Genomic DNA, 15324 nt, shown 5'->3' with positions numbered 1-15324 from the left:
CTTTTTACTTATTTATTTATCCTACAGCTATAAGACAGTTGATGCTAAGGATCTGTGTTATTGCTTCAAAACTCCCAGAACAGACGTTATAAAAATTTACCTTATTCAGCAATATTTTTAAAGACTATTTGTAAGATCCAAATATGCACAATCCAGCAGTTTGTGTGCAGCTGCTCATTAAGTACTGAAAAACTGTCTTCATTTTGCCACTTTTATTTAATGCCATCATTTATTAAAGTACCAGATGCTCATTGCAAATATATGTTATAAAAAGAAGACAAAGACAAAAAATATCATTCATAACTCCCTATGCCCAAAGATAAATACCATTTACATTTTGGTAAATGTCTTTTTTCTTTGTGCACAGGGTAGTTAGATATTATACTAATTATGCTTTTATAAAAAATATATTAATACATACTGTCTAATACCTGATTCTTCTCCTAAATGCACTATAGATCACCACTGATATAAATGAATACAAAATTTTCAGCAACATTTAGAATGGCTATATTCTACCATATAAAAATACCATAACTCATTTAACCAGTTCCCTGATGATAAACACTGACATTCTTCCCATTTATCTTTAAAATAAGCAAAGGTGGTTAATTAACTTATCAGATTATAATGTGACTGACTTCACATAAGAGTGAAGATCATCTCTTGCCTAGGAATTTGCATCTCATCTGATATTAAATCAATAGTTTCCACTGAGTACCATATTTGACTCCATATAAATCAAAAGCTGTGTTTAAAGACATTCTTTCATTTCTAACCTAAGAATGACTAGTCTGCCAACATTTATGGAATGATGCAATCTCACTGCTTTCCAGAAGTAAATTTATGTTTGTTGACTCTATGAGATCAGCAGTTTTTCAAATAAATTTAAAAAATGAAAACTATTCCACATTTGCTAAAAATACATCAAGGAATTCATCAGTAAGCATATATTCAGAAAACACGGATATGTATTTCCTAGAGAAAAAGCCTGAAATCATACACTTGAAATGATTTATTCAACAAACTGTTCTGCCTATTATAGACTGGGCAAGGTTTGTGACTTTCAATTTTACATCCCCTCTGCACCTATCCAGTGCCTAACACATAGTAAATAGTGGATAATCATTTGTTGAAGGAACAAGTGATTTTCACTACTGTAGACAAGACCATAAATGAGGAGGGTGATTTTCACTGATCATTTAACTATTCCATCTATTATGTTTCAGGCTCTTTACTAAGGGATGAAACCAATAAATGCTACTCATATGTCCAAAGTACTCGGGTAGATCAATAGATAGATGGTGGCGGTGGCGGTGGTTTAGTCACTCAGTTGTGCCTGACTCTTTGCGACCCCATGGACTGTAGCCCGCCAGGCTCCTCTGTCCATGGGATTTCTCAGGCAAGAATACTGGAGTGGGTTGCCATTCCCTTCTCCAGGGGGTCTTTCGACCCAGGGACTGAACCCGAGTCTCCTGCGTGGCAGGCGGATTCTTTACCACTGCACCACTTGGGAAGCCGATAGATACATAAATAGTAGTAAAATAATGCTAGCAAGTGGAGAGAGCTGAAAGAGGAACAAAATAATACATAAGATCATTTTATGAGGAGAAAGAGATTACTGCCAGTTAGGGGGGATCAGAGAAACTGATGGGGTGGGCAAGGAAGCATTTAAGCCAGACCCTGAGTAAAAGCAGAAAATGGAAAATGTTAATGAGATATAAAGCCAACTGAATTTGAAATCAGACTCCCAAGATATACAATAATTTCAAGTTTTAGGAAGATGTGAGGCAGAAGTTTTTTGGATATTCATTGAACTAAAAGATGAGTAAAAACAATTGAAAGCCTGAACACACACACCCTGCAAAAATATATAAAAAATGTATAATTTAAACTTCATCCTATAATAGTCTAAATTCATTACAAAAATATTCCTTACTGAAGTGTAAATATTTTCAACACCAATTTCTCTGCAAGAATGAGGCATAACTTCTGTGAAAACAGGAATATATGATCTCAAATGCTCCTTCCAATTTTTATCTTGCCTCCTCCTTTGTTCTAACCAAAGTTCACTAGCTGATAAATAACAGTGCAAATAAATAACTCACCTTGACCAGAAGCCAAAGGATTTAAAGGTCTTTTAATTGTCTGTGGCCTAGAAACAAAAAATTAGAGTATAAAACATAAATATGTCATCCATCATGCTATAATTAGTTAAGTAAAAGTGAAATTACCTCAGAAAGTTTTCGTGCATGTGTGCTCAGTCACTTCAGTTGTGTCTGAATCTTTGCAACCCCATGGACTATAGCCCGACAGGCTCCGCTCATGGGACTCTCCAGGCAAGAATACTGGAGTGGGTTGCCATGTCCTCCTCCAGGGGATCTTCCTGACCCAGGAATTGAACCGCATCTCTTATGTCTCCTGCATTGGTTAGTAACTATATCTAAAATCAAACTGTTTTACTGACCTTATAAAATATTTATTTTTTTCTAACTGCTATAAGGGAGGATGGTTATTTGTTTTAGTGATAAGTTTCTGATCTTTTCCCACTGTAGCAGCCAAAAAGTCATTTCATAATCATTTCTTCAAACAAAGAAAGAAAAAAAACACCAGTCAAGCTCTTCTCCCAGTTACTAACGTATTTTTATATATGTTATATACATGTGTATGCCATAAAATACACTCATTTCAAAGACAAGCAGGAAAAAAAGGCAAATACTCAACACAAGCGCTAAAATAAAAATGGATAAAAACAGTGTGGTTAGATTATTTTCCACTTTGATAATTTTAAGTCTATCAATTTGCTCTGTGGCCATCAAGTTTGTTATAATTTCAATAAAGATGGTTTTTAATAAGTATTTAATAAGAAAAAAGAGAGTAATGTCACTAAAATGTTTTTAAATCCCAAATTAAATTCATTAGTATCACTACTAGAGTATAGAGATCATTTTAATGTACTTTATTTCTTTTACAATTGCACAACTTGAGACACTTTGAGAACAGAACAAGTAAGCTATATTTTAACATAGTCAAGTTTAATACATTATTTATATTTTAGAAATATTATGTGGACAATGATATAAATCAATTAGGAAATAATAACTAATAACTAATACAAAATCTAACAAATGCTTTAGCTGGGCTCTACTTTAGTTTATATAAAAAAATTAGGAAAAAACCTCTAAAGTAAGTCAATAAACTCTGTAAATCAAACATTCCTAATAAGAGTCCAGAGAATTTAAATGAAACACATGGCAGAAATGAGTAAATAATGAAAACTCTCCACTTTCTAAATTGTAGAAATTCTGCAAGTCAAAAAAAGAAACTGCTGATCTCAAATGCTTATATTTGACACAAAAAGTGAAAAGTGTTTTTGCCACATTTGGGAACTCCAGAAATTTTCCAAGAATTATCCCCATCTCTGAGACAGCATAACACCCATGTGCACACACACATCCCTTCCAAAACCCAGTAAGTACCCTGTTTACAGCCTAGAGGCTTACAAGGGGGTAAACCTGAAGCATGTCTCAGTCTCCCACTGTTCACACTGACAGCTTCCATTGTAGTCAGTAGGAGGAGGAAGAGGGTTCTTCCACTTACTCTGTCTTTGACACTAGACAAATCACTTAACCTTTCCAAGTGTCAGTTTCCCCATCTGTAAACAGTGATGACTACAACACTACAGTGATGACTACAGAGCTGTTACAAGGACTAAGGAAGACAATGTTTATATTTAACACAACAACTGGCATATCATGAGTGCTCAAATATTACTTATTTATAATTATTCTCTGAAAAGAACTTAACTTTAATTTGAAAGCAGGTAAAATAACCGCAGCAACAAAAAAAAGAGGTGTATAGAGCACCGAAAAGAATATGCAGCTATATATCCTAATTTATTCCCTGCACTAACTATATCATCTCTCTGGCTCTAGGTTAGCTCACCTGAGATTCTATAACCCACTTAAGGAGCATTTGAGAAATGCCTGCAACACTCCCATAAAAGTCTAATTCTATTCTAAGTCTTTTAAAAAAGAAAGAAGTATTTGTTGAAATGCATATCTACATGTTTCCCCAGAGGGAAACTGGATTAATGAATGAGTATGTTACTATGTCCAAATACATCCTTTAATAAAGTGAACTTGATTTGCAATTTTAAGTCATTATGATTCTGTTTGTTTATAAAGAGAAATAAGCACGTCTTTCAGAAATTTTGAAAGGAAAATGACACATACTTAAAACAGTTTTCTTCATAGATGACATTCCATATCTTCCAAGCATCTGGTCCCTTGTAACCTGTGTAGCGCTCGGGATTAAGGAGCAAATCGACATACTCAGCATCAGGAGACTGTATATCTGTAAAACAAAATGTTTTATAATAATCGTTATTTTTTTCAGTTACCTTAAAAAGCTAGTATGACAGACTGTATTCCATTGATTCTAAGGCACCACAAATGTTAACAATGCATTTGGGACTTAAAAACACCTTTTTAGGAGAAAAATATAAGGGAAAGGAAGAAGGAACAAAACCATCCACATTAAATTACACACCAGTGGCAAAAGTATCCTGGTTTTATAAAGGTAAAAAAAAAAAAAAAAAAAAGGAATATGTGAATTACAGAATTGAAGGAATATAGTAATTCGATTCCAGTAAGCTATCCAGGCAAAGAATATATGTACATTTCCCATCACATTAACCACAAGCAGTTCATAAGTAACAGAGGTAAATGACGACATATCAGTACCACACATTTTGTTACCAAATACTTTCTTTTTACATGACCACTACAAAGCTGTCCCAAACGTATAAGCCTAAATATGCAAAAAATTAAAAGCAGGATGATATTTGTATCGGTATATTTATAAAAGGGAAAATTAGAAGTACCCTAAATGTCCAACAGAGCAGAGCACAGGCTCTGGAGCCAGAGTACCTGGATGAGATGATTGGATGGCATCATCGACCCAAAGGACATGAGTTTGAGCAAACTCTAGGAGCCAGGGACAGGGAAGTCTGGCATGATGTAGTCCATGGGGTCGAAAAGAGCTGGACACAACTGAGCGGCAGAACAATAAACAACCTACTACTTTTTGACTTTGAAACCCTGAGCAAGTCATGTAAATTCTCTATGCCTCGGTGCCCTCATTTGTAAAATGGGTGTAATACTCATAGTGTTTAGTTCAGATCAGTCACTCAGTCGTGTCTGACTCTTTGCGACTCCATGAACCACAGCACACCAGGGACAGGCCTCCCTGTCCATCACCAACTCCTGGAGTCCACCCAAACCCATGTCCATCGAGTCAGTGATGCCATCCAGCCATCTCATTCTCTATTGTCCCCTTCTCCTCCTGCCCTCAATCTTTCCCAGCATCAGGGTCTTTTCCGATGAGTCAGCTCTTTGCATCAGGTGGCCAAAGTACTGGAGTTTCAGCTTCAACATCAGTCCTTCCAATGAACACTCAGGACTGATCTCCTTTAGGATGGACTGGTTGGATCTCCTTGCAGTCCAAGGGACTCTCAAGAGTCTTCTCCAACACCACAGTTCAAAAGCATCAATTCTTCTGTGCTCAGCTTTCTTTACAGTCCAACTCTCACATCCATACATGACTACTGAAAAAACCTTAGCCTTGACTAGATGGACCTTTGTTGGCAAAGTAATGTCTCTGTTTTTTAATATGCTATCTAGGTTGGTCATAACTTTCCTTCCAAGGAGCAAGCGTCTTTTAATTTCATGGCTGCAATCACCATCTGCTGTGATTTTGGAGCCCAGAAAAATTAAGTCAGCCACTGTTTCCACTGTTTCCCCATCTATTTGCCATGAAGTGATGGGACCGGATGCCATTATCCTCAATGGTGAAAAACTGAAAGCATTTCCCCTAAAGTGAGGAACAAGACAAGGGTGCCTACTCTCATCAGTACTATTCAACAAGTTTTGAAAGTTTTAGCCACAGCAATCAGAGAAGAAAAAGAAATAAAAGGAATCCAGATTGGAAAAGAAGAAGTAAAACTCTCACTGTTTGCAGATGACATGATCCTCTACATAGAAAACCCTCAAGACTCCACCAGAAAATTACTAGAGCTAATCAATGAATATAGTAAAGTTGCAGGATATAAAATTAGCACACAGAAATCCCTTGCATTCCTATACACTAACAATGAGAAAACAGAAAGAGAAATTAAGGAAACAATACCATTCACCATTGCAATGAAAAGAATAAAATACTTAGGAATAAATCTACCTAAAGAAACAAAAGACCTATATATAGAAAACTATAAAACACTGACGAAAGAAATCAAAGATGACACAAATAGATGGAGAAATATACTGTGTTCATGGATTGGAAGAATCAATATAGTGAAAATGAGTATACTACACAAAGCAATCTATAGATTCAATGCAATCCCTATCAAGCTACCAATGGTATTTTTCACAGAACTAGAACAAATAATTTCACAATTTGTATGGAAATACAAAAAACCTCAAATAGCCAAATCAATCTTGAGAAAGAAGAATGGAACTGGAGGAATCAACCTGCCTGACTTCAGGCTCTACTACAAAGCTACAGTCATCAAGACACTATGGTACTGGCACAAAGATAGAAATATAGATCAGTGGAACAAAATAGAAAGCCCAGAGATAAATCCATGCACCTATGGACACCTTATCTTCGACAAAGGAGGCAAGAATATACAATGGAGAAAAAACAATCTCTTTAACAAGTGGTGCTGGGAAAACTGGTCAACCACTTGTAAAAGAATGAAACTAGAACACTTCCTAACACCATACACAAAAATAAACTAAAAATGGATTAAAGATCTAAACGTAAGACCAGAAACTATAAAACTCCTAGAGGAAAACATACACAAAACACTCTCTGACATAAATCACAGCAGGATCCTCTATGACCCACCTCCCAGAATATTGGAAATAAAAGCAAAAATAAACAAATGGGACCTAATTAAACTTAAAAGCTTTTGCACAACAAAGGAAACTATAAGCAAGGTGAAAAGATAGCCTTCAGAATGGGAGAAAATAATAGCAAACGAACCAACAGACAAAGAATTAATCTCAAAAATATACAAGCAACTCCTGCAGCTCAATTCCAGAAAAATAAACAACCCAATCAAACAATGGGCCAAAGAACTAAACAGACATTTCTCCAAAGAAGACATACAGATGGCTAACAAACACATGAAAAGATGCCCCACGTCACTCATTATCAGAGAAATGCAAATCAAAACCCAGTGAGGTACCATCTCACACCAGTCAGAATGGCTGCTATCCAAAAGTCTACAAACAATAAATGCTGGAGAGGGTATGGAGAAAAGGGAACCCTCTTACACTGTTGGTGGGAATGCAAATTAGTACAGCCACTATGGAGAACAGTGTGGAGATTCCTTAAAAAACTGGAAATAGTTTTTCCAGTGAACTGAACTGCTATCAGTTCAGTTCAGTTCAGTCACTCAGTCATGTCTGACTCTTTGTGACCCCATGAATTGAAGCACGCCAGGCCTCCCTGTCCATCACCAACTCCCGGAGTCCACCAAAACCCATGTCCATTGAGTCGGTGATGCCATCCAGCCATCTCATCCTCTGTCGTCCCCTTCTCCTCCTGCCCTCAATCCTTCCCAGCTGCTGCTGCTGCTAAGTTGCTTCAGTCGTGTCCAACTCTGTGCGACCTCATAGACGGCAGCCCACCAGGCTCCCCCGTCCCTGGGATTCTCCAGGCAACAACACTGGAGTGGGTTGCCGTTTCCTTCTCCAATGCATGAAAGCGAAAAGTGAAAGTGAAGTTGCTCAGTCATGTCCCACTCTTAGCGACACCCTGGACTGCAGCCCACAGGGCCCCTCCATCCATGGGATTTTCCAGGCAAGAGTACTGGAGTGGGGTGCCATTGCCTTCTCCAGCCTTCCCAGCATCAGTGTCTTTTCCAATGAGTCAACTCTTCACATGAGGTGGCCAAAGTATTGGAGTTTCAGCTTCAACATCAGTGCTTCCAATGAACACTCAGGACTGATCTCCTTTAGGATGGACTGGTTGGATCTCCTTGCAGTCCAAGGGACTCTCAAGAGTCTTCTCCAACACCACAGTTCAAAAGCATCAATTCTTCAGCACTCAGTTTTCTTCACAGTCCAACTCTCACATCCATACATGACTACTGGAAAAACCTTAGCCTTCACTAGACGGACCTTTGTTGGCAAAGGAATGTCTCTGCTTTTTAATATGCTATCTAGGTTGGTCATAACTTTCCTTCCAAGGAGTAAGCGTCGTTTAATTTCATGGCTGCAATCACCATCTGCAGTCATTTTGGAGCCCAAATAAATAAAGTCTCTGTTTCCATTGTTTCCCCATCTATTTGCCATGAAGTGATGGGACCAGATGCCATGATCTTAGTTTTCTGAATGTTGAGCTTTAAGCCAACTTTTTACTCTCCTCTTTCACTTTCATCAGGAGGCTTTTTAGTTCCTCTTCACTTTCTGCCATAAGGGTGGTGTCATCTGCATATTTGAGGTTATTGATATTTCTCCCGGCAATCTTGATTCCAGCTTGTGCTTCTTCCAGCCCAGCATTTCTCATGATGTACTCTGCATATAAGTTAAATAAGCAGGGTGACAATATACTCCTTTTCCTATTTGGAGCCAGTCTGTTGTTCCATGTCCAGTTCTAACTGTTGCTTCCTGACCTGAATACAGGTTTCTCAACAGACAGGTCAGGTGGTCTGGTACTCCCATCTCTTTCAGAATTTTCCACAGTTTATTGTGATCCACACAGTCAAAGGCTTTGGCATAGTCAATAAAGCAGAAATAGATGTTTTACTGGAACTCTCTTGCTTTTTGATGATCCAGCAGATGTTGGCAATTTGATCTCCGATTCCTCTGCCTGTTCTAAATCCAGCTTGAACATCTGGAAGTTCACGGTTCACGTATTGCTGAAGCCTGGCTTGGAGAATTTTGGGCACTACTTTACTAGCATGTGAGATGAACTGTTATACGACCCAGCAATCCCACCGCTGGGCATACACACCGAGGAAACGAGAGTTGAAAGACATGTGTGTATCCCAATGTTCATCACAGCACCGTTTACAATAGCCAGGACATGGAAGCAACCTAGATGTCCACTGGCAGACGAATGGAGAAGAAAGCTGTGGTACATATACACAATGGAATATTACTCAGCCATTAAAAAGAATGCATTTGAATCAGTACTAATGAAGTGGATGAAACTGAAGCCTATTATACAGAGTGAAGTAAGACAGAAAAAAAAAACACCAATACGGTATACTCATGCATATATATAGAATTTAGAAAGATGGTAACCCTATATGCGAGACAGCAAAAGAGACAGAGAAGTAAAGAACAGTCTTTTTGGACTCTGTAGGAGAAGGCGAGGGTGGAATGATTCGAGACAATAGCATTGAAACATGTATATTATCATATGTGAAACAGATTGCCAGTCCAGGTTCGATGCATGAGACAGAGTGCTCAGGGCTGGTGCACTGGGATGACCCTGAGGGATGGGATGGGGAGGGAGTTGGGAAGGGGGTTCAGGATGGGGAACACATGTACACCCATGGCTGATTCATGTCAATGTATGGCAAAAACCACTATAATATTATAAAGTAATTAGCCTCCAATTAAAATAAATTAATTAATTTAAAAAAATAAAATATTGAAAGGCTATAAAAAAAAAACAACCAAGTCCTACGTAAGACAAATGCTTACCTTATAAACTTGTTATAAGAAAAATAAAAATAATATATGAAAAAAAAAGACTTACAAAATACCTATCCTCTACCTACCATTACATACATTATTTATTTCTTACAAAGCTGTCCTTTTGAAAAAAAAATATTCACCCTCCTGTAAGAGAAGAAACAAATATATGTGGACAAGTTATTCAGCCAAGATAACAGAACTCCATCATATACGGAGTGAATTACTGATTTGTGACACAAAAGTAAGCATGTAGCTTTAAAAGGATGATTTGGTAAAGGTATTCCCATTCTTTCTCTAATACTGCAGGCCTAAAAAATATATAAGTTGTGATGTTACAAGGTGAATTTTATCTCACATAGCAATGTTTAGGCCAAAGAATCCTTGCAGAAAAGATGGCAAAGTTAGGGTTGGGAGAGCATTTTATCATCCTTTCCTTATTGGCCTAACACTAGGTATATGTCCACAGTTCTTTACCCAACACCTTTGGGCCCAAATGTGATTTGAAATTCAGAACTTTTCAGATTTTAGAACAGTAATACAGCACATGCAACATATGTTGAATATTATTCCAGCAGAGACTGGGGCAGCAACCTTTAATCAAACACATAAATATTTCTGTAGTAAAAAAACATGAATATTCACATTGAGTGAATCTGCACTAAATTTAAGGAGAAAAATAGTCATTTTTCAAAGTTTCAGATTTGGGAATTAGAAACAATGGATTGCAGATATGTATCTGCTAAAATATGATCATGGTTTTCATTAAGTAAAGTTTATGTAACTTTTTTCCCCAAAATGAAGCCACAAATCAAAAATGAGTACTTTTTCTTTTCCCTTTTTTTTTGGGTGGGGGGGTGTTTCAAATTCATCTTTTGCTTATAATTAAAATGATCTATATCATTCTTTTCACTGATTTTTTTTAAAAGATCATTAGTCTGTTCCAAAAGAAGCAAAGAAGGATACAAAAACTCAACTCAGTTTAATTTTGTTTAGCCAATTAAAATGCTAACAAGTAAACTTACAAAAAAGCAGATACTAAAAAAAAACAATGGAAGGCTGGGAGAATCTATAAATCTAATTTAAAAAATCCATAAATCAAATGGTTCTAATGTGTTCTAGGACTCCTAGATTTTAATCGTACCAGACCTCTGGCTTGGTTTTATTTAAATGTCACAGACATAATTCATGGTTCATTATTTTCTTTCCAAAAAACAACACAAATCATCATTAAGAAAAATATTTAACAATCCAAGGTCAATATAACAAAGCAGGGTACAAAAGTTAAATATATATATTACTAAGTACAGAGAACTGCAAACTCAGGAGGTGAATTTTTTTCAGAAACTGGGTTTTCTTTTTAAATTGTTTTATTGTGGTAAAATGTACGCAACATGAAATTTGCCATTTTAACCATGTTTAAGACTACAATTCAGTGGCATTAATTATATTCACAATGTTGTGCAACCATCATCACTGTTTCCAAACTTTCCTATGATTTCAGAGACTGTAACCATTAAGCAATAACTCCCACTCTCCTTCCTGCTAACTCCTGGTAACTTAAAACCACTTCCTGCCTGTATCAGTTTGCCTATTCTAGATATATCATGTAAGCGGGGTCATAGGACACTTGTCCTTTTGCACCTGGCTTATTTCATTTAGCCTAATGTTGTCAGTGTTTATCCATATTGCAGCATGTATCAGAACTTCATTTCTTTTTATGGCTAAATAGCATTCCATTGTATGTATATACTACACTGCGTTTATACATTCATCTGCTGATGTATACTTGGGTTGTTTCCACCTTTTGGCTGTTGCAAATAAGGCTGCTGTGAACAGGATGTACAAGTATCTGCTTTACTGTCTTCAATCTTTTGGGGGTAAATGCTGAGGAGTTGACTGTTAAGTCACATGGTAATTCTGTGTTTAGCTTTTTGAGGAACTGACAAACTGTTAGAAACTGAGGGGTTTTTTTCTTTAAATTATTTCAAAAGAATATTTTTCCTTAGGTACAATCTTAACATGGATAGTATAAAAAATGTTATACCATCAGCTTCACAGAAGTTGTCTGAGGAATCATCATGCTTGGTCCACTGAAGAACAGCCTTCTGTGTTTCCTCACTTTAAACAAAGAAAATGGAGTTATTCTTTTTCTTAACATTTCACCTGAAAAAGCATAAAATACTACTGCAAAAAAACACCAAACCTCAGAGATTCATCCACAGCTCCAAGTCGTTCAGCTTGCTCACATTCTTCAATGAGATTATTGGCTTCTTCAGAATACTAAAACAAAAGGGAAAGAAATAAAATTCAATTGATTGTATTTTAAAAATTTTTAAGAAGACTGACGAAGGAATTTGAAGTTCTTTTAGAGCTAGCATCATCCCCTTGGTTTCAAAACTTAACAAGAAAAAAAAAAAATAAGCCTCACATTCCTCCTGAAGCTAAAATATAAGTAAAAGGCTTTGCTCTTTGTTTTGTTGGAGAATACAATTTACTATTATGTTTACAAAATAAAGAATAGTTTATAGTCCAACAACTATCAAAATGTCCACTAAGACAATCTTTGAGGTTAAAGAAATCAGTTGGCAAGGAGTCATGGGGCAGTGTTCCACTTTTCTAATGACCTAAGTGTGAGCATCAGTTTTCTTTTCCATAAAATAAGTGGTTGGGCTAGATCCTGTGCGTCCACGATCTATTTCAACTCTAAATACCACGATTCTAAAAATGCCCTGGAGGCTACCAAGTCTTATAAAAAGTACTCCAATATCTTTAGGTGCTTAAAATACATTCTTTAACAACTGTATTTCTTTGCAAAGTCAAAGTCACTATATGTATTCTGCTTGCTGTGTACAAGGGAAGGAAGTATGGATCATTAGACTTCACAACACACCAGGCATCACTACCATACAGCTAAAGATGGCACCGAAGCAGGAGAGCACAAATCCAGTCACTCAACAAATATAAACTGACTGTAAGGATGATCTTACAAATGACTGTCCAGACAAGGACTCTTTCGAGGATAAAAGTGAACACTGAAATAACTGAAATGACATAATTGTTTGAAATGATTTGTTTCATCACATTGGTCGACCTAAAGACAATTCAACTCAAAAACTACTTTCGAAAATAAAATTCTTTTTTTTATATATAATTAGGACTTCTCTGGTGGCTCAGTGGTAAAGCATCTGTCTACAATGCAGGAGACACAGGTTCGATCCCTGGGTTGGGAAGATCCCCTGGAGAAGGAAATGGCAACCCACTCCAGTATTCTTGCCCAGGCAATACCATGGACAGAGGAGCCTGGAGGGCTGAAGTCTTTGGTGTTGCAAAGAGTCAGACACAACTGAGCACGTGCTGACACATACATGCTGCCAAGTCGCTTCAGTCGTGTCCGACTCTGTGCGACCCCAGAGACGGCAGCCCACCAGGCTCCCCCGTCCCTGGGATTCTCCAGGCAAAAACACTGGAGTGGGTTGCCATTTCCTTCTCCAATGCATGAAAGTGAAAAGTCAAAGTGAAGTCGCTCAGTCGTTTCCGACTCTCAGTAACCCCATGGACTGCAGCCCACCAGGCTCCTCCTTCCATGGGATTTTCCAGGCAAGAGTACTGGAATGGGTTGCCATTGCCTTCTCCTCACACATACATAATTAAGTATAAATGGGTAAAGGTATATGACGTATAACTCTTAAATGGTTTAGAAAACTCTATGTATTTAAGCATGCTAAGACAGTTGAGGCAAAATATTAAAAGTTAGTGAATGTTTATAAAAAGTGTACAAAATGTCTTTATATTAATCTTGCAACTTTTAAATAAGTTAAAAATTATTTCAAAATAAAAAAGTTAAAAATACTTATCAAAAAGTAAACAAAATTTGTTCAAAAGATAACATACACTTATGTATTTTAATATACCTATCTATATTTAAGCAAAAGTTGTTTAACTTTATTATTGTGATTACCTAAATATTAAAATGTAAGTTAAAGAAAATAACTATTCTGAGTTTCTATTTAATAACTTAGTCAGTTTTGTAAGTCACATCTGTCTCAAAACTGTCACTGGCATTTTTTCTGAAGAAAAATAATTTTTCTAAAATGCTTATTATTTTCAATGTTTTACAAAATTGCCCACAATCTTCTTCAAAGTTAATTTTAAGGTTAATTTGAAATCATCCATACTTTTAACTGACTCTTCTCCAAAAATACAATTTTTAACTGAGAAGACTTCCCTCGTGGCTCAGTCGGTGAGGAGTCTGACTGCAATGCAGGAGACCCAAGTTCGATCCTGAAACTGGGAAGATACCCTAGAGAAGGAAATGGCAACCCACTCCAGTATTCTTGCCTGGAAAATCCCCATGGACAGAGGAGCCTGGCAGACTACAGTTCATGCGGTTGCAAGGAGTTGGACAAGACTGAGCCACTTTCACTTTAACTGAGAAAAATATTACTTCTACAGGTAAATATATGAAAATATTTTAGCCCACATATTTTAACAGTTCTATTCTTTGCCTCTAAGTACATTTCTTTAATAAATACTCTAAGACAAAAATCATCAAATAAATTATCTTTATTTTTTAATTATTTTAAATGTTTTGCTAAATAGAAATGAAATTGTAAGCTTTCCTAGTTTAATTCCATTTCAGGTCAGAATTTGGGCTTCCCTCATAGCTCAGAATATAAATTTATCCAGTTAAAAGCAAGGGTTCATCAAGAGGAGACTCTTCCCACAAGGGGAGAATCTCCAAAACACAATTATAAAATTTCAGAATTTAATCTAGTATACCATTTGAGCTTTCTTCACTTAATATGTACAGTTCTTTCCTACTTTTCATGTCAATGAATATCCAGATCTTTGTTTACAAGCTTTGTTATAATAAGTACAACTTGCTAAAGCTTCAAAAGCTGAAATTTGTTTTGTTCTTTTCTTTAAGCAGTCCACCAATACTTTGAATAATGATTCTCTACTGATTTTGAAAATGCAACCAACATTTAGAGGGCTCATTTATTTAAAAATGATCAATACCCATGAAGGATTCTTGGTCTATTTAACAAAATAGTTCTTCAAAGGCTCAAACATTTATAAAATTGGATTGATGATGGAGAGCAAAGAAAATCCACTACCATGCTAAAGTAATATTTTATTCAGCATAAGCTTCATCCCAAAAACTTCATAGTCATTACTTAGTGTATATACAAATACAAAATCCTTTTTTTGTTGTTCAGTTGCTCAGTCATGTCCGACTCTGCAACCCCATGGACTGCAGCACACTAGGCTTCCCTGTCCTTCAGCATCTCCTATATATTTTGACAAATATATATATTTTGACAAATATATATATTTTGACAATAGTAATTGTCAAATAGGTAAAAGTAGTAACTTCTATCTTAAGTAGTAACATGTCACAGCATGTCGGGATACAATTATGAATTATGTATGTACCTCAACCAATTACAGTTCTGATTTAGTAAGATTTCTTGATTTAGTAAGGACATTTCTTGATTTACCAGGATGTCGTTTCTTTTTCCTTAATATTTTATTATTTGGCTGTGCCAGCTCTTAGTTGCAATGTGTGGGATCTTTAGTTGCGGCTTGCAAACTCTTAGTTGCAGGG

The 15324-nt window shown here is 36.4% G+C and overlaps 1 protein-coding gene across 13 annotated transcripts in view; it reads right to left on the bottom strand.

The window, feature by feature from the left end:
• ERO1A (endoplasmic reticulum oxidoreductase 1 alpha) overlaps positions 1 to 15324 on the bottom strand; it is a 50081-nt gene that overhangs the window by 17377 nt on the left and 17380 nt on the right. For 11 of the 13 annotated variants that reach the window (XM_081506073.1, XM_081506063.1, XM_081506070.1 and 8 more), the window contains 4 exons: positions 11920 to 11996; positions 11761 to 11834; positions 4236 to 4356; positions 2109 to 2155 (listed from right to left, as the gene is read on the bottom strand). In XM_081506073.1, coding sequence (XP_081362199.1) covers positions 2109 to 2155; positions 4236 to 4356; positions 11761 to 11834; positions 11920 to 11996 — 319 coding nt within the window. Of the gene's footprint in view, positions 1 to 2108; positions 2156 to 4235; positions 4357 to 4760; positions 4786 to 10190; positions 10198 to 11241; positions 11249 to 11760; positions 11835 to 11919; positions 11997 to 15324 lie in introns of all 13 variants that reach the window. The other 2 variants (XM_081506065.1, XM_081506075.1) reach the window with 2 other exon arrangements.

This window comes from Giraffa tippelskirchi, chromosome 7, assembly GCF_054371585.1.
Source record: "Giraffa tippelskirchi isolate mGirTip1 chromosome 7, T2T-mGirTip1v1.2.pri, whole genome shotgun sequence".
In the NCBI taxonomy this organism is placed as follows: domain Eukaryota; kingdom Metazoa; phylum Chordata; class Mammalia; order Artiodactyla; family Giraffidae; genus Giraffa; species Giraffa tippelskirchi.
This window is presented reverse-complemented; position numbering and strand designations above follow the sequence as displayed.